Source organism: Xiphophorus couchianus, chromosome 18 (assembly GCF_001444195.1).
Source record: "Xiphophorus couchianus chromosome 18, X_couchianus-1.0, whole genome shotgun sequence".
NCBI classification, from domain to species: Eukaryota; Metazoa; Chordata; class Actinopteri; order Cyprinodontiformes; family Poeciliidae; genus Xiphophorus; species Xiphophorus couchianus.
The window spans coordinates 25,189,395-25,211,857 of NC_040245.1; the positions used below are offsets into that span (position 1 = coordinate 25,189,395).

At 40.1% G+C, this 22,463-nt stretch overlaps 1 protein-coding gene across 8 annotated transcripts; it reads left to right on the forward strand.

Moving 5' to 3' along the window:
* The first annotated feature begins 825 nt into the window (after positions 1–825).
* On the forward strand, positions 826–22,211 carry sytl2b (synaptotagmin-like 2b). 8 transcript variants are annotated; one of them, XM_028044735.1, is made up of 20 exons: positions 828–1,372; positions 3,096–3,339; positions 5,879–6,042; positions 6,169–6,280; positions 7,785–7,833; positions 7,948–8,050; positions 8,140–8,551; positions 8,623–8,825; positions 10,525–12,903; positions 15,031–15,147; positions 15,231–15,281; positions 15,355–15,449; positions 15,537–15,650; positions 17,490–17,653; positions 17,998–18,100; positions 18,221–18,382; positions 18,538–18,622; positions 19,376–19,478; positions 19,571–19,776; positions 21,535–22,211. In XM_028044735.1, exons 2-20 carry the CDS (start codon positions 3,239–3,241, stop codon positions 21,681–21,683), a joined length of 4,872 nt encoding a protein of 1,623 aa, XP_027900536.1. In that variant the 5' UTR covers positions 828–1,372; positions 3,096–3,238; the 3' UTR covers positions 21,684–22,211. The 8 variants fall into 8 exon arrangements, with proteins under 8 accessions (XP_027900534.1, XP_027900530.1, XP_027900535.1 ...); XM_028044733.1 differs by having other exon boundaries at positions 826–1,372; positions 15,034–15,147; positions 15,355–15,650; XM_028044729.1 differs by having other exon boundaries at positions 827–1,372; positions 15,355–15,650.
* Positions 22,212–22,463: the final 252 nt, after the last annotated feature.

Genomic DNA, 22,463 nt, shown 5'->3' on the forward strand with positions numbered 1-22,463 from the left:
ACATGACCCCTAACTCTAATGTATTATCCTAGGATTTATGTGAAAACAACACAAACATTTTTCAGTAAGCTGATCGGATACAATTTTCTGTTTACATCCGGTTTACCCGCTTTCTCGTGTTTTTTATTGAAAGATTGTATGCTCGCTATTTTGTGAAGTGATTAAATGCAAAAAAATATCTTTTAAGATTGAATATATCTTCTCAAAAAATTGAAAAAATGTTAACATTGTTCTAGTATCTAAGGTGTCTTTTTTTTGTTTTTGTTTGTTTTGTCATAGAGCTTCGTTTCTCTGGTTTGAGAAAAACAAGCAACTGTCTATCATTTAAAATTGCTAGCATATTCCACTGATTCTTACAAGAGTGGCACAAAAATGTGCATGTAAAAAAAAATAAGTGCCAAAACTACAACCTACAACTATTTTTTTAAAATCATATAATTAAATTTAAATTGAAAATACTGAACTCTCCTTGTAGTTTAAATAACTCCTTACATTTAAGATAACCTGCACAGCCAGTTACTGTAGTGGTAGTCCTAAGTAAGACTTGCTGATGGTGCAAATTTATTTTAATTTTAATTTTTTGCAGCTCACAACTATTAATAATTTTTAATATATTGGATATTTACTTTTATTTTATTTTAGAAGGGGCTCGTTAATGTCATGATTTATTTCTTGAATTGTGGCACTTTTGGATGTCCATACAGCAACTGTTTATTTGCTGTAGGATTTCCCACTGCTTTCACCCACAAAACCGCACCGGAAGTGTGAGATTCATCCATTATTGAGTGTTGAAGGTCAGAGAATCACCTCGCAGTCGCAGTGGGGGGTTCATTCCTCCAAACCAGTAGCGCAGATGGTGAAACAGCTTCGTGTTGCGCAGCTTTAATTGCTGTTTGACCTCAGCCCGTCCTGTTCATTCCGCCTGTCTGGAAGATGCGCACCACCCTTTTGTCAAACACTAGCCGCATCACCTCCGGTGACACCTGCTGGACAATGCCTGTCATTGCAGCCGGGGCCGGTCTAACACACCCATCCGCGACTTGTTTCTTCAGCCCGTTTCGAAAGGAGACCCAGCAGCCGACATGAATCATCCAGACCTACATTAAGCCGCAGGATGATGCTGTAGACGGATACGGCGGTTATTTAATGCAATGGCTGCTGCTTATCGTTGCTCGTCTTTGTCAGATCCTCCCCATCCCTACGCTGAGAGTCCGCCCCCTCTCCTCCGCTCCCGTCGAGCGCATCCAGCAGTGGCAGCAGACCTGCGGAGGTGAAGTTAAAAACTTTATGCATTTATCATTTTTGTTTGCTTTTTGTCCCCCCCTTCTCCCATCTGAATACGAGGTCCTGAGTCGCAAAGTTATCCTTAAAGGTAGGTGAAAGCTATTCATATGTTTTCCAACAGTCGCCGATCGTAAGCAGAGAGGTTTCATCGCAGTGTGTTTCAGTAAATTCACGACTCTTTGTCTAAAATTACTAACGTTTTTCAAAATAAAATATTCTAAGGGTCGAGTTTCAGACGAAGAAATGAGGCAGGTTAGAACAACAAGTTGTCTTACCTGTTGCCTCAACTACCTACTCCTTAAATAAACGGCCCCAGCTCCAGTTTAACCTCTGGATTGTCCAGAACAAGAGGAAGACTCGCAATATTGATTAAACAGGAAGCAGTTTACACATCCAGAAAATACAATGGGGAAAATGATCGATTAGGGAAACTGATTTCCAAAGTTAGGGTGGTTCTGTTGCCATTGTGATCTCGTCATGTTGTGCCTATAGACATGATTTTGTTGTAGTTCAGCATGATCCCATACTATGGCCATGAATGATTTTTTTTATTTTTAATCGAGTATATTTTTAATTGAATTACGTAATCATTCTCTGAAATGATTTTTTTTTATTGTTCTGATCTCTCTATAGGGACAGTTGTCTCTTATTAAACACGAGTTGTGCGACCCTTCATCAAAACACCAAGGGACCTCGTGCTGGTGTGGTAATTACTGTCATAAAGCCACATTCCTCAGAGCAAAAGTGGATTAAACTGTTTTGAATAATAGATTATCCATGTGGGTACGTTTTGTCCAGACCAAGCATTGCATTGCAAGTCTTTGAATTCTTCACATTTAATGGTGAGGAAGTGATACAGTTGAAGGTAAAGACAATCAAAATGAACTGCAGTTATGAAACAGCTAAAACACCTTCAGGCTTAAAGGTTTTGCCAGCAGCTGAAGAAGAATGCTCCAAAACTTTAAAGTTTAGAACTTCAGTTTTTTGGTTATTTGTGAAAAAATGTGCCTAATTTAAGGATTATGAATAGATGAAATTGAAATGTATTCACATCTAACATTTTAATTTATTTTCAATTTTAAAAAAGAGCTCTAAAATGTTATGTGGTTATAGAAAGGAAAATACATATTGCCTTAGTATTCATTTAAAGCTTCCAGCCAATCTCTTCTGCAATATCAAAACTCACAAGTGAAACATTTTGACACCCATAAAACAGCCTGGTCCATTTTTTTTGTACTTGTCTATAGCTGTTTTATTGTAAACTTTGAATATTAAAGGTAAAATGCAACAAAAACAAAATTCTACAGGCCTATGGTGACATCACAAAAGGCACAAGGCAACTAAATAGTCATTTTTGAGAAGTTCTTGTCATATTATTGTTCTTCCCTTGGAGGTGTTTACTATTATTCTGTCCTTAATATGTAATGCTGGCTGATCAGCTTAATTATTGTGCCTGTTATTATTTAATACACCCAAACAAAGACAAAGCAGAATTAGCTGCAATTTTTTTTTTCGTTTTTAAAACATTGTACTTTGAGAAATCTTCATGTGGAAAAATATATATATATATATATTTTGATGCCTTGACTAAAAACAAATGAACAAAAAAATGGCCACTCAAATTGCTATTGGGGCCCTAATTTGGTGAATACCAACATCTATTAATCATAATCAGAAGCTGGTTGTTAGCGACAAGTCCCCAAAATAACCTTTAATGGCTTAATTTTCAGTAGTCCTTTACATGAAGTGTGCACCATGTGAGAGAGAAACTTCCTTTAGCAACCTTTCTGTCCTCTCTGTTTTTTTCTCAGTGTATTGTTACCGTGGATACATGCGCAAATACATCCTTCTCAGGAGGTAAACGGCGGTATTTGCTCAACAGAGCCAGCGCGCGTTGGGCGTTCTCACACCTGTCCGCCGAGGGAACGCAGCAACAGGAGGAGGAGGGGAAAGCATGATCGACCTGAGCCACCTGACGGAGGAGGAGCAGGAGGCGATACTGACGGTCCTGAAGAGGGACGAGGAGCTGAAGCGGGCCGAGGAGGAGAGAATCAGGTGGAGAGAGATTCACGCAGTCTACTTTTCCTTGAAAGACTCCTTGCCGTTATTTTCTTACGCAAACCTGAATGTTCTAGTAGACTTGAAACGAAAGCCCATCTGAGTTTAAATTAATGTCTTTTTATACTATCCCACCAACACCAAACCTCATGAAGGAGAGTCGTTGCTTGATGCGTAACACAATGACAGCCTGTCTGGGGTTGGACGCTGAGGGACCTAAATGTGATCAGAGCAATTAGATTACAGCTGGATTGCAGAAATTTTCCGTGGCAGCCTTCAAAATGAGCTTTATTCTCGAATCGCCTTCGTCTGCAAACAGTTGAAGCTTTTGTCTCCTGACCGTCAGAATTTGAGGATCCATCTTTGAAATTCCAAATCAGCTGTAAATGTACAAAATAAATACACCTGAGTTGGAAATGTGTTTAATTAAATTTTTTTTATTTTTTAAAAGTGAGGTTTGCTGTAAAACAAAGAGCTCTCTCTTCATTGGGCGTTTTAATAGAGTTGACTTCATTACCTGAATGATGGCTGCGTCCCGTCCGGTCTGATGTAAAAAGGATTAAGCCAGCAGCCTGTAATAATGCGCTACCTCCGCCTCACATGATGGCCGTAATTCCACCCAGCCAGCGGAAAGATGAGCCGGAATGGTGGAATTTGTTTTGATCCTCCTCTAACTTTATTTTAACTCCACTGAGATGTTTTCCAATTTACTCTCTTGAGCGCGATCATGTGAAGCAGTTGTGTAACGCTGTTGACGGAAATTGTATTGGAAGTGATGGATTCATCTTGTTGCACAAAGAACCAAAGATCAGAGTACAAAACCAAGACAGAGAACTTTTTTTTAAGCTTTATATCATGTTATGTTTCCTCATTAAAAACATCCCTGAATCTCCCATGGCAACCATTCAGGGTGCCTAAACGCTTGCTCTCACCAAGCCCCGCCTTTTTCAGCGAAGCTCCTCCTTGGAGCCGCGGTTTTCAGCTGGGCATCCCTCCATTGTGCCTTCCCCACTCAGCTCCTCCAGACTAGCGGCAGCAGCAATTGGGTCCAACACTCCTCAGAGAGGCTGTCAATGGCATAACGAGAAGCACCGTTGTGATGAGGTGCTGAGGGCAGAGTGTTGGAAAGAGTAGGAGCATCTTAAAGAGATAGAGACCCAATTTTAAGGAGTCAAATTACGAAACCAGTTTTTTGAAGTCATCTTTGACATAGTCCTGCGACAGACTGGCGACCTGTCCAGGGTGAACCCCGCCTCTTGCCCAAAACGTTAGCTGGAGATAGGCACCAGCACCCATCCTGACCCCACTAGGGACAAGGACGTACAGAAAATGGATGGATGGATGGATCTATGCAGTCTTTGTATAACAACTAAAGGCAACACAGTGACTTGATTATGCTATAAAATGGTGCTTTGTGCTTGGAAAATTTATAATACTGCCCCTTTAGGGAGAAAAAAAGTCATTCTAACCCAACTTGACCATGTAAACAAAAAAAAAGAAAGTGAATCCCCTCTTTGTCAAATAATGAATTAACTGTGATTAATTATAAATAGAACCTGTCTGACATGTACTGATCAAATAAAATTCAAGAAGAGATTAAAAAAAAGTCCTTGATGTCAATCAGTTTGGGTCTTTCCTCCAGAGGAAAAGTCAAAAGGCTAAATGTCTAATGTCATATTAAACCCTTTGGATTAAAAATTGAATTTTAGTCAAGTTTATGTGCATGAAGGCAGGCGGGGAAATACCTTTGGCAATATGGTGTGCAGTATGAAACCATAGTGACTTTACATTGCAGTGATGTAACGGCAGCATTGTCTTTTTCTTGACAGTGACTGATCATTTGTCCCACCAGAAGTTTCTGCTTAATTTCTTTATATGTCTCAATATAGATTTGATAAGCACATCAAGCTGCGATCTTTGAATACATTCCCATCTTTCCCATAGCTAGCAATAGTTTTCATGCAAGCTGTCTGCTGAAGGGCAAGGCTAAGTTAGCCTGGTTAGCTTGTTTACTCTCCGTTTTCATATGACTTGTTGATCATTTGACTCGTAACACATTCAAATGCAGTTCCAGTCGTTCTCCGGCTTTCTAGATGAAGCCGTTTGCTTTGAACGTCGTAAAGTTTCCTGAGAAGTGTTTGCTCTCCTCCGGTGTGGGAAGCTTTTCGAACACTTCAAACAGAGCAGGTCACATGACACAGACAGACAGGAGGAGGCAGCAGCCAGAACAAGCTTTCTTCTCACCGGAAACGCAATTCCATCGGTTTAAGTTGAAATGCTGCATGACATTTCTGCACAGTTTGTCTTTAAATATTCATTTGATATGTTTTTATTATTCATTTCAATATTAACCAGGACTTTAAGTTGAGATTTTGTATTGAAAGTGCCTTTCAGCATAAACAAATATCGTCTAACTCCTTTTTGTTTGCTGATGTTAGCTCATATTTTTCCATCTTTAAAAGCGACTTACAGAAAAAAATAAAATAAAATCCTCTAGTCAATGTTGCAATTTAGATGGTTTTTTTTTTCATGACAGGAAACTGGAGAAGGTTCTGGACAGCGGGTCTCAGTCAGATGTGAAGCTGAAGTACCTGTCGGGGGAATGGTTCTACGAGGCCAAGTCCCAAAGACACAGCGACAAAATCCACGGATCAGAAATCATCTTGGCGTCCATGAAGCAAGGGAAGCCGGCTAGTTTGGGTCTGCTTGAGTTTTAAACCTGCAAAAGTTCAACAAACAACATTTTAAACTTTGAGGTCTTGGTGAGAGAATCTGAGAGTATATATTAAAACATATAACTCTCCTTTCCCCGCCCTGCCCCTGCAGACGGGTCCGTTCGAGTGGAGAGAAACAAAACGCCCAGCAGCCGCAGCTCAGACGCAGCGCCTCCTCCAAAACCTGCCAGGTGTTTCGAATCCTCACAACCACCGGAGACGAAGTACACAATCAGTTTGATCTGTCCTCTTGAAAGACCATTTCCAATGAGCTCCTCTGATTTTGTGACAAATCTTAAATTCGGCTTGAGATTCAGACACCCTCACATCTGAGAGACATTCTTTTGCTCGGCCCTTAAAAGACGCCGGCGTCCTGCCAGTGTGCAGACAGCCTTGTGACTCGGCTTATGTAAACATAGGTGGTGCTGCCTGGAAACAGCCTGTTTTCTAACCCACTTAGAAGTGTGCACGGCAAAATTGACAGGACAATAGCTTAGCAACATTTAAACTTTTTATATGGACTGAGACCCTCGAAAATAAGCCTGCTACACTGCTGAGACGTTTCAAAAGTAATGATAACAGAAAGGCATATTTTATGACTTTGGTCACAGCCTAGACTCTGTCAGCAAGAGAAGAAGTCAATATTTGATTTGGCTAAGCTTTTTGAACTTTTTTCAAAGGCTGTAAAAACTCCAACTCCTTGTCAGGTATTTACACTATGACAAAGGCTACACTTACTGTGTACTTTTTAAATTCATCACCTCATCACATGAGCTTTTAGTGCAGTCATATTCATTAAATTAGGCAAATTTTCTTCCATCCTCCATCTGCCCCATGTTCAGAGTTATGGCATTTCATATAATATTTAATTTGATTAAAGTAATGTGTTTTACATATGCGGTGTGTTTCAAAGTTTTCTTCCCCCTTGTATCTTTTTTATGTTTTTGTCATGTTAGAACTACAAACTTCAATATGTTTTATATTACACTTAATGTTGTGAGTCCTTTGGAAGGTATTGTAGTTATTTATGAGGCAGTAAACAAATACAGTCATGAAAACAGTGGAAGGTATTTTACATTTTAGAGAATAACCGTCTGCCCGATCATGTTAATATTTGTAATCCCGATCAAAGTGGTTTGATTTTGGGAACATATGTAAATAAAGATCCATAAAGTTTAAATAGAAATGTTGACAGAGTAAATGACAAATTTAAACTTTTGAGCATTTTACTACCAACAAAAGAAAAAGAAAACTGCATTACTACGACCCAAGGATGCATATTAATGAGCAACTTTTATTTATCAGCTGACCCACAAGTGAATTGAAACTCTTTTACAGAAGAAGGAAAAAGTCAATCTCACCTCATCTTTCAGTTTATAGATTCTTTTAGATTGGCATCATAAACGTGACTCGCAGTTTGGGTTTAGACGCCAAAGCATAAATCCAAGTAATAGGAGGTTTCTCAGAGAATGGAAGTTATCGCAGATCACAAACTGAGTGTGGGACATTCCAGGTACAAATTTGCAACACCTCCAACTTGATGTAAAAGTGTCACAAAAAAGTCCAAAAAAATAAAACCTAAAAAAATTGGAGCCTGGAATCCTGAAAGTGATATTTGCATGGAAACTCTCATGTCATGTGTTAATGTCAGCTTATTGCTGATGATGTTTTACTTTTCATCTTGTGAAAGTGTCTAAGAATATCAGCTATTTATCTTTTCCCCTGCAGTGACGCTGAAAAGGAAAATCGATACTCATCAGTTCGTTCCCCCAAAATGGTAGGCATTGTTTTTAGAACTGACAGGTTAGCTTCTGTTGTACATCTGTACTTTTCTCTGTGGCACAGCAGCTGCTGCGATCTAAATCGTTTGTCCCTTTCGTTCCCCTCCCAGCCGAGACACAACCCCTTTAATCGAGCTTCCCTCATTGTGGTTGAGCCTCCTGAAAAGAACTATAACACGGCCCCCCGTCTGGACCAAGAGACGCAGGAGTCAGGTGGGGAGCTGAGATTTGGAGCAAACAGGTTTGTGATAAAAGCCACAGCAAAATCTTACCTTTTTTTTATTTTTATTTTTTCCACCCAGAGGCAATTTCCCGGCGGAAGAATGCCCCGGCGGGGGAGTCCAGTCAGACCTCGGGGGGCTCCATCACATCAGAAAGCTCCTCCACGGGCTTCAGGCCCGTACCGAAGAAGAGGACGTTCCTGCCTCGACGCGGCAGCCAGCAGGGGTTAAACGCTCCGGCGAGGCCCGCGGCCATTGTCCCTGCCCCGCGACGGAGCCACCAGCTGGGATCCAGTGGGAGCTCTAACCAGTCTGGCCTGAAGATCACAGATGAAACGCCTCAGGAAAGTGTTTATGCACCGGTCACGGGTTCTGCGCCGACGTCCACAGCGGCAGATAAAAGTTCCCTGCAGCCACTCAGTGCTGTATCTCAGGTTTCCTCCAATTCAAGTCTGGAAATAGACAAGAATTCAGCATCAACAACAAGAGAGCGGTGAGTAAAAACCTTTACTTGATACGCTCATCCAAAGCCGCCTGCGTTTCTGAAGCTCTGCCACGTTTCAGCCCGGCTGCTCACTCTGGGACTGATGTGAGCGCTGACAGGGAAACGCCACAGCAGTGGGTCGAAGCCCGAGACGATCGAAGAGAGTGCGCGACCTTGAACAATCTCAAACTACCGAGTGATAAAGTTCAGGACAGAGACACGAGCAGCAGCGTGGGAACAGCAGGGCGGCAGGAGGAGATGAGTTTACCTCCAAACACACTGGGTGAGCTCTCTTTCAATTATGAGTTCATCTTTTGTTTGAGTATCTCTCCCATAATCATCACCTGAAACATCATCACCTTCCTAAAATAATGACCCAAGTCAAGTTTTTGCCAAAGCTGATTTTGGCACAAAAAAAAAATACTTTTGACAAAAAATGCTTTAAGTTATTTCACTTACAAGTTGCTCTAAGTGAAATAATCTGCCACTGGACCTAATACTTTATCAATATTAAGGAATCATTTGATTAAAACAAGCTGCTGTATCTTGATGAAAAGTTAGTTTGGTCTTATTTCAAGTGTATTACGATATAAACTAAACCAAAAATACTTGGTAAGACTTTGTGTTTTTGCAGCACAGCATTGTTTATTATGACGTTTGCAAAGCTTATGAAGCCATTTCTCAGATTTTTTGAACTCCAGCACATCAGTGAGAGACATTATCTACAAATAATAATAAAAAACAAACAGGAAACATATCTAAACCCTTCCAGGAATAGCTAGCCTACCAAAATTACTCCAAGCAAAAATGTAGTTCTAAAAACATGCCGCATTTTCCCCACTGAATGAACGTCATCAAGCTAAGGTTATATCATTTATTCTATGGCTTAATATCTTTACCAGGTCATTAAGAGATAAATAATGGGGTCAAAAATGTATTTTTTCTTTAATTTTAGCACTGTTTTGATTTAAGTCATGAACATCCATCGCTTCATGCTTTTCCTGCTGCACGTTTTAAAAGAAAAGCTGTAAGTTGGCTAAAACCGTGATGCTTTTTCAAGCGGGAGGTGTCAGCAGGTTAAATTCATGGTTATCTGGTATTTAAAGGCAAATCAGACTCCTGTTATCCTTGGATGACATTCATTATTCTGCCATCAAAGGCATTTATGGGCAGACTATTACCCGATAAATGGATTTGTTATTGTCAGATAAGTCTGTATTCCAAATTTATCCTAGTTATTATTTCATTTTGAAGAAATTGATGCCATGTGCTCTGGATCAAACATGGAAAGGACTAATCAGACCATATAGACCTTAGTGATAGCAGCATTAGAGTCGAAAAGACGCAGAAAATGTTTTGGAGCAACATATGCTGCCTTCAGAGCATATTTTGCATGCATTTTTCAACAGGACAATGCAAACCCCCCACTGAGCACACATGGCAAAGACATGGCTGCAGAGGAAGAGGATAGCAGACTGGCAAGCCTCCAGTCCTGACATGATTCATATGAAAACGATGACCCAGTATCGTTAAACAGCTTAAATGTTAGAAGGAAGAAGTCTTTTAAAGATTTGGACATATTATGTAATGGTGAAAGCTTTAAAGCTCCAATTTAAAAAAAAATAAAAACAAGAAATAAATGCTCATTACTAATTTAAATGAGCTCCATGAAAAGAGTGAATGCATAAAAATTGTACAATTTTTAGATCGCAATGCTTTGCCAAAGTACTCAAGCCCATTGGACTTTTTCAAATTACAGACTAAGCAAGGAGAGCATTAATCAGCGACTTAATCAAAATGTGTTACTGTAAATTAACGTAGAAACGTTTATAGGGTGTAAACACGTTTGCAAGACAAAGTATTTTTCTTTCCACATGGACTGGTATATTGCGCTTTTGACATTGATCAATGTAATAAATTAAAGGAAACCACACACCAGTGAGATATGTATTTATCTTCTTTGCTTCCTCCTCCACTTCTAGACCCCATCCCTCCTATGTCATATGATCTCCACTTCATTGACAAATCCAATCAGCAAGCTCAGAAGCCCAATCAGATGACCGCTTTCAAACTGTCCTCTCAGACAACGAGCCCCACCGGTGAAGAGGACGACTCCATAGCAAAGGTGCTGGACTGGTTCAACCGCAGCACGGACAGCAGCGACTGGCTGAACTCAGAAGACACTCCAAAGGCCTGCACAGGCTTTGACAAGCACGCGTCTGTCAGCAAATCAAGGGAGGAAGAGTCATTCGACAGAGGGACCAGTGAAAGAAAGCTAGATAGATCTGAGACGACAACAAAGATCAACAATGAGCTCAACAGAAAAGGAAGCAAGGAGACGCTCGATGCTCAACATCTGCATTCACAGGACGTTAGGGATTGTTGCGATGAAAGCAGGCCGTTGAAAATTTCTCATTTGAAATCGTTCTGGGAGAAAAGCAACGCGGGCCCAAAGATACTTATCAGCAAATCCGTGACGCCAGCCGACAAAGGAGTAAACTCAGCTCAGGGTTTTGCAGTCAAAGAACCTGATGTACACTTTGTTCCTGGAAAGTACAGTGGAAAGGGGCTCTATGATAAGTACACCCCAGATCAAAGTGTTGAAAGCGAGCAGCAGCCACTCAACAACCAAAACATGCAAATGGTGAACTCTATTCAGTCAGAAGCACCCGAAAAGTACAATAATGACTCTACCCATTTGAAGTTAATATCCAATCTACAAGCCGCCAACAGAAGAGTGTTGGAAGGAGAAGGTTTACTTGCAAACAGACCAAACCCATCAGAGAGAACAATCATAGATCAAGAGTTTGAGAGCGATTCTGTGGCTAAACCAGATGGCATTTCAGGATCTAAAGAAATGTTCTTGCAAGACCTTCTGTCCAAGACCGCTCCTGGATCTCAGCTGGATCCAGACCTCTCAACAAAGGTCGGCTTAGAGTCGGAAAATTTCAGTTTGTCCAGAAATGGCTCGTACATGGATGAGAATGGAGGGCAACTCACCACAAAAGCCAAACTTCACAGAGATTCGGTTGAAGATGTGAGAAGGAGAGAAAGTGAGGATAAAAACTTACACTCAGGCTCGTCTCCCAAAGGAAAAGATGATCCAGCCACCAAGGACAGGGCCGGCGGTTCATACTCAAACAAGCAACCATCGCAACACCAGGAAAGCACAACGGAGAGAATAAAGCAGCTGAAGTCCTTTTGGGAGCAGGAGCTTAACAAGCCAATGTTCTGCAACGGCAAACCTAAAGGTCCTGGAGAGGGCAAAGTGACCCGTGGTGTGAATCAAACAAAACTGATGAAGAGATTCACGAAGTCCGAGTTTGACTTGAGATCAATTGGAAATGATTCGGGAAGCGACAAGGAAGGTAGTAACAAGAATCCCCCAAATTTTACGGTTCTACCATTGAATCAGAGGTTAGACAAGATGAATCCAAGTCTTGGAACGAGTCGTGCCCAGTTTAACTTTCTGCGAGAGTTCTGGGACGAGGCTACTGCTGACTCTAAGGCGTCTTTAACCTTTGACAAACCTAAAAGCCCCAAAAGGAAAGAGCCCCTCCGTTCCCAGCTTTCATCCCAGGATTTAAAGTCTGTTGATGCGGAGATTTATCATGTAAGTACTGCTCTTGAGAAAACAAGAGGAGCTGCCATGAAGTCGTTTCCTTCTCCCCAGAGGTCGAAGTCTCCACATGATAAACAAGTTGGATCTGGATCAAAGCTACAAAGTGACAACAAAAGTAACTTGCCCAGTTACACGCAAGCAGAGACAGGGAAGCAAAAACAGTTCAAAAGGAGTGCAAAGGACGTCAGTCGAGAAGAGAAGTCCACAAAGCCACAAAGCGGCGTAACCAAAGACATTCGGTCTCCGAAAAGCAGAAAGGACAGCTTCTGCATCTCCAGCAGCCGTGGAAGTTTTCTGCGCCGCGCCACGAGCATGTTCGCTCTGAGCGTAGATGAGGAAAAAGATCCAACCCAACTGAGAGTAGACCTCAGTCCTCTCCGGTCTCAGAGCAGGAAACACAGGCAGCTCGAGCCAGAGTTTGTGATTCCACGAGCGCGGGCTTTCGTCCCCACAGACTATCGCCACTACCTGGGGATGACGGACAAGACCAGCGTTCACACCACGCTCGCGCTCGCGTTGAGCGAAGACGCTGCAGAGGTGAAGTCCATGTACGATCTTGATCTGAGTGAACCAGTGGGGGCGAGCACACCGGTGAGCTCAGAGGAGCGTCATGGCAGGAAGACGACCAAGACAAGCCAGCGGCCCGTTTGGGCAAACTACAGCAGCTCAGACACAGGCCCGGAGTCGTCTGTCAGCAGTACGTCAGAAACATGGTCCAACATCTGGAACAGTTCGAATCGTAAGATCTAACTTTATGTTTTCTTAGTAACATTCACCCTAGATAGCATTACCTTTTCTGTCAATGTGAAAAGTGAGAGTTTCTTTAATATTGTCCCAGCACAATGTTACACTATCAAAATTCAGCCTAGATCTAGTTCTGTTCCCATGAAAATTTTTAACTTATAAACAAAAACCACATAGTTGTTTTTTTTAAAATGGAAGATTGTTGTTTTTGTTTTTAGCTGAACTTGTCAGTTGTTCACATTTTCACTAATCAAAATCCACTTATGTGAAAATTCTGATGTTCAACATCTGCAGTACGTAAAAGACAGAAAGCTTCTTCTTGTTAAAGTTGGCTTTCATTTTTGTTTTTATAGGTTATTCATTTCTATTTAATTATGTTAATTGATAGCTATCTAATAAGAATTTTCTAAAAAAAAATTCTAAATGCCACTCGATTCTCTCAAGGCTTCATAAGTTTGCTTTTCTAAGAATATTTAAATACACATATAAAACAATGCTTTGCGACATTATTATCTGTGGAGCTTGTTTGTGTTTAGCTTCGAAGCCAAACAAAATACAAAACTGATGTAATTTAGATCAATCTAACAGTGATTAAGGCTTAGCCTTCACTTCCTCTCATTGTCTTTTAGCAACTTTTCTTCTGTTAGTTTAGGGTGTGGCAGTTTTAAAAATATATGCTATTTTTATTTATTTTGCAATTTTATCTTTACATGTCATTGTTTTGGCGTATTTTAAGTGTAGGAGAGAGAGAGAGAGAGAGAGAGATCTATCTATCTATATATTATTTTTTGCCAAACTAGACATTGAAATGAACTTACCAGCATTTTTTAAATAGCAGAAGAAAGTCAATCTCTACTTTTTAAAAAAGAAATCACAACTAAAAGAGTTTAGTTACCTAGTGGCTGCTTTGCTAAACAGATTGTCTTCACTGAGCATTTTAGCAGCTGATCTAATCATTGTTGTGTTGATTGTGTCACATAAACTCCTGAATGTTAAACCTTTTTCAAAGCAGTAGCAGGTTTTCTGCCACTGGATCTTTGATTGATGTTGTCTTGCAGCCAGAAAGCCTTTGTAGCAAATAAGTAAATTTACTAGGTAGGTGAGCCTCACTTTAATATTTAACACCCCAACAATCAACAATCAATTGTTGATCAATTGTTGATTAATCGACAATTGATCAATCTATCTATCTTGATTGATCAAGATAGATAGATCTCTCTCTCTCTCTCTCTCTCTCTCCTACACTTAAAATACGCCAAAACAATGACATTTAAAGATAAAATTGCAAAATAAATAAAAATAGCATATATTTTTAAAACTGCCACACCCTAAACTAACAGAAGAAAAGTTGCTAAAAGACAATGAGAGGAAGTGAAGGCTAAGCCTTAATCACTGTTAGATTGATCTAAATTACATCAGTTTTGTATTTTGTTTGGCTTCGAAGCTAAACACAAACAAGCTCCACAGATAATAATGTCGCAAAACATTGTTTTATATGTGTATTTAAATATTCTTAGAAAAGCAAACTTGTGAAGCCTTGAGAGAATCGAGTGGCATTTAGAAATTTTTTTTAGAAAAATTCTTATTTTTCTAAAAAAAAAAAAAGAATTTTTTTTGAAAAAAAAATTTCTAAAATTTTTTTAGAAAAAATACTTTAATTAACATAATTAAATAGAAATGAATAACCTATAAAAACAAAAATGAAAGCCAACTTTAACAAGAAGAAGCTTTCTGTCTTTTACGTACTGCAGATGTTGAACATCAGAATTTTCACATAAGTGGATTTTGATTAGTGAAAATGTGAACAACTGACAAGTTCAGCTAAAAACAAAAACAACAATCTTCCATTTTAAAAAAAACAACTATGTGGTTTTTGTTTATAAGTTAAAAATTTTCATGGGAACAGAACTAGATCTAGGCTGAATTTTGATAGTGTAACATTATGCTGGGACAATATTTTTTCACTTTTCACATTATTTCAATAATCTGCATTTTGTTATATTTATGTTTATGCATTTCTTTAAAAGTCTGCCTTTTTGGTCTAATGTGAGCAATAAGCTGTCAAAATCAAATCTCCTTGTGAAAATGTCTTGCCCTACTTGTGTCGTTTCCTCCTGCATAGCAGAAGGAAACGATGAAGACGAGCAAAATCCGGTCAGAAAGGCGCTGCGGCGAGCGGAGGCACGGCCTAAAAATCTGGCTAAAAGCATGGAGGACATCACCGCATCCGCAGCACCACGTCAGCACGCCCTCTACAACATTTTTATGTTTTACATCTGGTAATGACAATTGAGGTGAGTTTGTTTTTCACTGTTTTCGAAGGACAAGAAAGGAGGGCTGACCCTGCTGCTGACCTCAGGCGCAGCAGTGAAGGTAAAAACGCGCAAACGTTTGAAACGCAAATATTGCAAATATACTAAAGATTCTCTGAAATGCTGCTCCACAGTTTCAGCCATCTCCACTCCTTCCTCCTCTTCTTTTTCGGATCCGGACCACTTAAAGAAGATGAGCAAATCCGTCCCGTCGTTCTTACAGAAGGAGGTAAAGCTTTCCCCGACTGAAGAACAAACCCTGCACCGCGTTCAGCCGCACAAGGCTTTCCTCCCCTGCGGTCCGTCTGTGTTTCAGGAGCGCGGCATTGACACCGACTTCTGCGAAGGCAGTAACCCTCTAGAAAGACTAACAGCGGGCAGCTCAGCGACTATCCTGAGCAGCTCCTCTGGCATGACGTCTGTGTCTTCTGTACGTTCACACACTACTGCTTCTGCATGAGCATCCTCCCTGTATAAACGCTGCCTTCGTCACCTGTTGGGTTTGTGTTTAAAACTTCACTTCCACTGTCTCACAGATGTTTGAAGTGTGACGTTGTGTCCCTGTTGCAGGTCATCCACGTTCAATCGGTGTTTTATATTTTGCTAAAGCGTCTGGTGTTCAAACCAGTGTGCTAAAAACTAGGACTTAAAGTGTTAATATGACATAATGCAGATTAATCGCATTAAGTATTTGGACCTAACTGCCTCTCGCCTGCGGAGGGTTACTTAGTTCAAATAACTAAGTGCACTTAAAAAACACTAAATCTTACAGAGTATTTTTGGTTCAGTTTCTAGTGCAAATAACTTCTTGTCTTATTTTAAGTGTACTAACTCACAAGTAATTTTTCAGCAAGATGTAGGAGCTTGTTTCAAGTCAGTAATTCCTTTATATTGATGAAAAACTATTAGTTGCTTTGGCAGATTATTTCACTTATAACATGGGAAAATGTCTTACTGTAAATGAAATAATCTGCCAATGCAGACACCAATAACTGATTATTGTTGGTCTATACAACAACTGAAAGTTGATGTACAGACCAACAACTTTCGGTGTGTTTCCCTCTTGGCTTGAGGGAAACACAATGTCTCATGACTTTTTTTCAACAATGATCTTCCATAAAGGCCAGATCTGTGTTGTGGATGAGCAATGATTGTCCTACTGACAGATTTGGCCATCTTAGCTGTTGATCTCTGCAGCTCCTCCGGCGTCACCATGGATCTCTTTGATGATTAGAAGGTTCTTTTTGCCCAGCCTGACAGATTAGATGAATTATTTTTTTTTTTTTAGCTTTGAAGTTGTACGATTTTCAGATGATGGATCGATCAGAGCTCAGCGAGACGTTCAGTACTTGTGATGTTGTTTTATAACCCATCCGCTTTAAACTTCACAGCTTTATCACGGGTCCGCCTGCTGCGTTTCTTTGTCTTTTATGACTGTTTGTTCTCTAATATTCTCTAACGGCGCTCTGAGGCCTTCCCAGTACAGCTGGATTTATAATGACCCGAAATTACAAACAGATGGACTTTATTTACTGATTAAGTGACTTGCTTGTGCAGTTGGTTGCACATGATCTCCTGTGGGTTACAAGAATAGAAGTGGAGGTCACGTTTTAAGGATTTGGTTTGCAAGAAAATTAAAAGTTTAAAAAATGTTTAGCTTTCCGTCTAACTCGCTTTTTTTTTTCATAAAATTTATTAAAGTTTGGAAAGGCATTGTGGTACAAGAAGTCCTGTTTTTGTTTAGTCGGGTTTCTTTTTCTTTTTTCAAAAACAGGGAACACATCTAGCACCTATGTTCATACTTTCCTTGGCAGCTTGACATTCTGTTTTGCTCTGAAACATAAACAAGGAAATGAAAGAATGTTTTTAACAACAAACAAACATGTAATGAGTGAAGTAATATGATGGATAATTTATTTTAACAGGGTAACTTGTGAAAAAAATGCAAAAATTCCTAAATAAATATTTTTTTTGTTTGAAAATTCAATAAAGCATTATCTTCTCTTAATGCAGCAACAAGTAATTACGAGCTAAGAAAAAACAAAAACATACTCTAAGGGCGAAGTGACTTCAAACTGTACCTTCATGAGACACAACAGCGTATGGTCCTTAAGATGCTAAAGCTAGCCTAGCCACTGGACAGATGGGTATTCTTCCTATTTGCCAGAAAATTTGTTCACTCAACTTTAGGTCAGATTCTTGTAAAGGTTTACCTAACTTTTTTTTTTTTCTTCTTCTTCTTCTTCTTTTTGTTCCTGCCTGCTCTCAGCTGAGTGGGAGTGTGATGACCATGTACAGCGGCGATTTTGTGGAGGTTCAGGGAACCATCCAGTTCTCCATCAACTACGTCCAAAGGCTGCGGGAGTTTCACATCTTTGTGGCAGAGTGCCGCGACCTGGCCGCAGTCGACCCGAAGAGGAGCCGCTCCGACCCGTCAGTCCTGAACGCGTTCTTTACCAGCCGGTGTTGTTTTTGGCCGGTGCTAATGTGCAGCAAATTAACCAATTAGACGTAAAATATATCCGGCTACATGTGGCTGTAGACTGGCTTACAAACACACCTAATTAACAATTGTGGGTTTCTTTCATAATACGAAATAAAAAGAACCTTTTGTAGTATTAATCAAAACAAAAGTGCAATTTTGATATTGTTTGCTGATGGTTGGTAACATCTAGTCATAATTTTCTGTACGGTTTTCAATAGAAGTCCCGTTCTACTCCTGCTAATTGTCATTAATATCATTATGTTGCTTTATTTTAAATTTCTTTTTTTTAAAGGTACGTCAAAAGTTACCTGGTTCCTGACAAAGCCAATCTGGGAAAGAGGAAAACATCTGTAAAGAAAAAGACACTGAGTCCGACTTTCAACGAGATCCTCCGGGTACGGCCGCGCACTCAGTTGACCCACTGAGGTTTCGGTTGGGTGTTTTTGTTGTTGTTTTTTCACACGCTAAACACTCCGACCCACGGCAAAACAAAAGCGTCTCTCCTGTCCGTACAGTATCGTGTTCGCATGGAGTACCTCAGGACACAGACGCTCATTCTCTCCGTCTGGCACCACGACACCTTTGGGAAGAACAGCTTCCTGGGCGAGGTGGACGTGGAGCTCTCCAAGTGGGACTTCGACCACACCCAGATGAATTACTTGGCGCTGAAAGCCAAGGTAAACGCAAACACACCGCGGCACAAAAGCTGCGCTACTTCTTTCCTCGCCGAATAACAGAGGGTTTACTTTTTTACCTCCATTGGTCCAGCCTGTACACTCATTCCCACCGGGCTAAGCCAGGCTGCTCATATCGCGCCTCGCCTCTTTTTCAGACTCTACCGTCGATTGCGCCGCTAAGCGGGCGGGGAGAGATGAGACTGGCAATCCGCTACCTGCCGCTGGTCACCCACAGCGAAGGTCTGCTCACAGTCATCCTCCTCTGCGTTGGGAATTAGTTGGTTAGGGATGTAAGTCTTTAGCTTGGGAAAGTCAGTAAAAATCATGAAAATGAAAAAAGAGACCAGGATTTAAAGTAACTTTCTTGTTTGTTTGTTTTTTTTTTAGCTTATTGCACCTCTTTTGCCTGCTTAAATAAACTTGGCGCAGAAAGTAAAGGACATTATATTCTGTCAGTTTCGTTCTGTAGCTCAACAACAATAAGGAAATGTTTTATAATGTGGACGAAACAAGAAATTGGTATTTCTAGGATTTTTTCCCCCTATGTTTTTATGCAAAATCTATATATGATATCTACAACAGGCTTTTAAAAGTAACTAGCATTTGGTCCCTATTTTATTTCTAATAGAAAAACATTTTAGTTACACTTTGTTAGCTTTCAAAGTGAAACATTCGTTGTAGTATATATTTAGAAAAATAGTTATTTGCAGCTCTTGACGAGTTATATATTTTCAAAAATTTTTAGCTCATTTTTATTTCATGCCACAGCAAGATTATGAATGTCTTCAAAAGGCTGTGGCAGATTGTATTTCTAAAACTATCTATTAAACCATTACGATACTCTTTGTTCAGCTTTCAGCAGCGGAAGCCGCTTCTACAAAGTTTTGACTCATGGGGCTAGACATAAATTCACGCCACACTTTTCAGATGCACCAAAACAATGTAAAACCATTTTTCGTTCAGCCACACAAGCAAACGTTCCTTTTCTTCAAGGTTTACCCAGAGATGTCTCCAGCAGCGGAGAGATTCACATTTGGGTGAAGGAATGCAAGAACCTGCCTTTAATCAGAGCCACCATCGACCCGTACGTCAAATGGTAGGCAGCAGATGAATCATCTCAAACAAGGTCAGGCTTTCCACGTCTGATGTGTGAAGTAAACGCGCCCTGTCGTTCTCCCTTGCTTCCAGCTTCGTGCTGCCGGACACGAGCAGGAAGAGCCGCCAGAAGACGCGCGTCCTGCGGAGGACCGTGGAGCCGGTGTTCAACCACACCATGGTGTACGACGGCATCGGCGAGGCCGATCTGACCGAGGCCTGCGTGGAGCTCACGGTGTGGGACCGAGACCGACTCGCCAGCAACCTGCTGGGGGGGCTGAGGCTCGGCGCCGGAACAGGTAACCATCGCCTGATCGGTGAACGGGTCCAAAGGTTTTCTTTGGACATTGGCTGCTTTTTTTCCCCCCGTGCGGTCGTTGTAACTTAAAAATTAGGTCGGTTGGTAGGAAAAAGCTAAAGGAAGAAGTGTTTCAGGCTCCTACTGTCTCCTCGCTGCCAAAAAAAATCTAAGTGTTACCAAATGCAAATATGTTAGTACACTTGAAAGAAGACAAAACTAACTTACAAGTAACTTTCCAGAAAGAAATAACTTTGTTTTTGTTCAATGACAGGACACTTTCCCTTTATAATATGTAAAAAATAAAATAAAATTATTATTCCACTGGTATGTTATTTCACTTGTAGCTAAAATCTTTTTTTTTTAATCAATATTAAGGAGTTATTGACTTAAAACAAGCTCCTGTATTTTGCTGAAAAGCTACTTGTGAGTTAGTTTCTGTCTTATTTCAAGTTTACTAAGATTAGAAATGAGACCAAGAATCCAAAAAAAAGACGAAAAACAAAATCAACCAGAATGAACAGAAATATGATTTGTTACTTCATTCTGTCACCTTTCTCTTCTGGCTTTTTTGTTGCTATCTGTTTCCGTCTCTATGTTTCATTTATTCATTCAATTGTTGTTCAATTATGACTTTAAATCTATCTCTATCATTGTATGTAGTTTATGGTTAACTTGTGTCACAATTGGTTTTTCTCATGTTGCATTTTCGCAACAAATGTTTCATGTACTCTGTTGTTTCTGATTATTTTGGCTGTATTTATTGTTTTTCTGACACATTTGGATAGTTTTACACATCCTCGTGAATGAGGTGCACGTAGATAAACTAACTTGTGGTCACTTTTCCTTACTGGGCCCTGCCAGAAAAGAAAACGCTGCTTAGTACCGTAACCACAATTTTGCTGCATCGAAGTTCAGAAAAGACGTCAGAAACCTGAAACCGAGAAGAAGCTCTGACCATTTTAAGATCTGAATTATATTTTGAGATCAAATCGATAAGAGAAAGGCAACTCTAAACCACATGTGTTAAACTCGAGGCCCGTGGGCCAAATCTGGCCCGCCGCAGCTCTTTATGTGGCCTTTTAGATTCTAGACTAAACACCAAGTGTGCTTAAATATTAAGTTAACCAAATCATTGCAGTTTTTTTCCGTTTACTGCAAAATTATATCAATCAGTTGATCCAGTTTCTTCCGAATTATTGTGGAAATTCACGCAAAAGCAACAAATCCTCGCACTGTATTGCACAAATACATAGTTGGGAGGCTATTGCATATTTTTCTCAAAAATTGTCAAAAACTTTTCTACTTGTACTAAACAGCTGCCTCAGCCTTAATGGATGTCAGATTATAGTCTGCGATCTATACAGCGAGCAATAAAAACTTGCATTTACCGTCATAAAGAAATATCACAAATATTTCCAAATTAGTGCCGCAAACACTTTGATTTTATTGCAAAAAAAAAATCACAAACACAGTTGCTTAATCCTGGATGGACTGAAAAGAATTCATTAATATTTCTAACAGTTTAACAGGTTTTATCAATACATTCTGGCACAACCGGCCCTTTAAGAGCATTTATAATCTTGATTTGGCCCAAAACGAAAAAAGAGTTTGACACCCCTGCTCTAAACAAAGAAATCCTGGTGTAAATGGTTTAAAAAAAAATAAAAAGAGCTGAATATTTGAAAGTGTTAAAGTGCCTGAATCCAGACGTTACCAGAGGATAATCCAGTGTCGGCTGCATGTTTCCTCTACGCAGGAAGAAGCTACGGCGCTCTGGTGGACTGGATGGATTCCGGCCCGTACGAGGCGGCGCTCTGGGACCGCATGATGGCTTCTCCCAGTGAATGGGTGGAGGACGTGCTGCCGCTGAGAATGTTAAGTTCTGCCAGAGCAGCTCTAAAATAAAATACACCCGACTGCTGCAGGAAGTATTTATTTCCATTGACAAAAACCTTGTTAAATCATTGTGTTAAGCTGAAATAGTAACAGCAACCTTACATCTATGTTTGAACAATTTGACTTTATGACGCAGAAAAAGCAAACTCTCCTTCTGTAGTAAGAGTGTAAGACAAATGTTGGCAAAATGAAGGATATGGACACTGACGTCTCTTCATATTAAAGGTAAAAAGAGCTTTTTGTCGTATTTTATCGGAGAAGTTTAAAGCTTTGGCTGTGAAATTAAGTTTTCACATTTTTATGCAAAGAATCCTGAAATACCCTGGGTTGGGAATTTGGTTATTTTTAACCCTTGCAATGGGGACTCCTTAACTTTGAGTACTATGTTATAGATATTCCACTTTGAGTCATGAAATTTAGGAAAGTTGCATTTATAGAGTCGCCTTATATGCTGATGTTTCCAAAGTCTGCAACCTACACCCCATAAAACCACAACCTGCTGTTTGATACCAATAAAATTCACAATTTCCTATCTTACATTTGTATTTTTTTGTGTTTCTTGAAGTGAAACAGCCAGTAGAAATTACTTGCATTAAAACTTTCATTACATCAGTTGCAACTATTAAACATGGATCACCTCAGATCAGCGTTTCTTTTGACTGAAGTTGTCCAGATCCAGTCTCGCGTTCCTTGCCTCCAGTTTGAGGAGGTTTTTTTTTTTTACCACGCGGTGCCTGAATAAACTTTTTTTAAAAAGACGTGGAGATGAATTACACTTTTAGTTGACTT

What these genes read in the sequence shown, in the direction of transcription:
- sytl2b (XM_028044729.1), top strand. Translation starts at nt 3,239, where the DNA reads ATGATCGACCTGAGCCACCTGACGGAGGAGGAGCAGGAGGCGATACTG. An exon ending in CACCGCATCCGCAGCACCAC is followed by an intron (nt 15,148 to 15,230) that starts GTCAGCACGCCC and finishes CTGTTTTCGAAG; the next exon opens with GACAAGAAAGGAGGGCTGAC. An exon ending in ATCGACCCGTACGTCAAATG is followed by an intron (nt 19,479 to 19,570) that starts GTAGGCAGCAGA and finishes CCTTGCTTCCAG; the next exon opens with CTTCGTGCTGCCGGACACGA.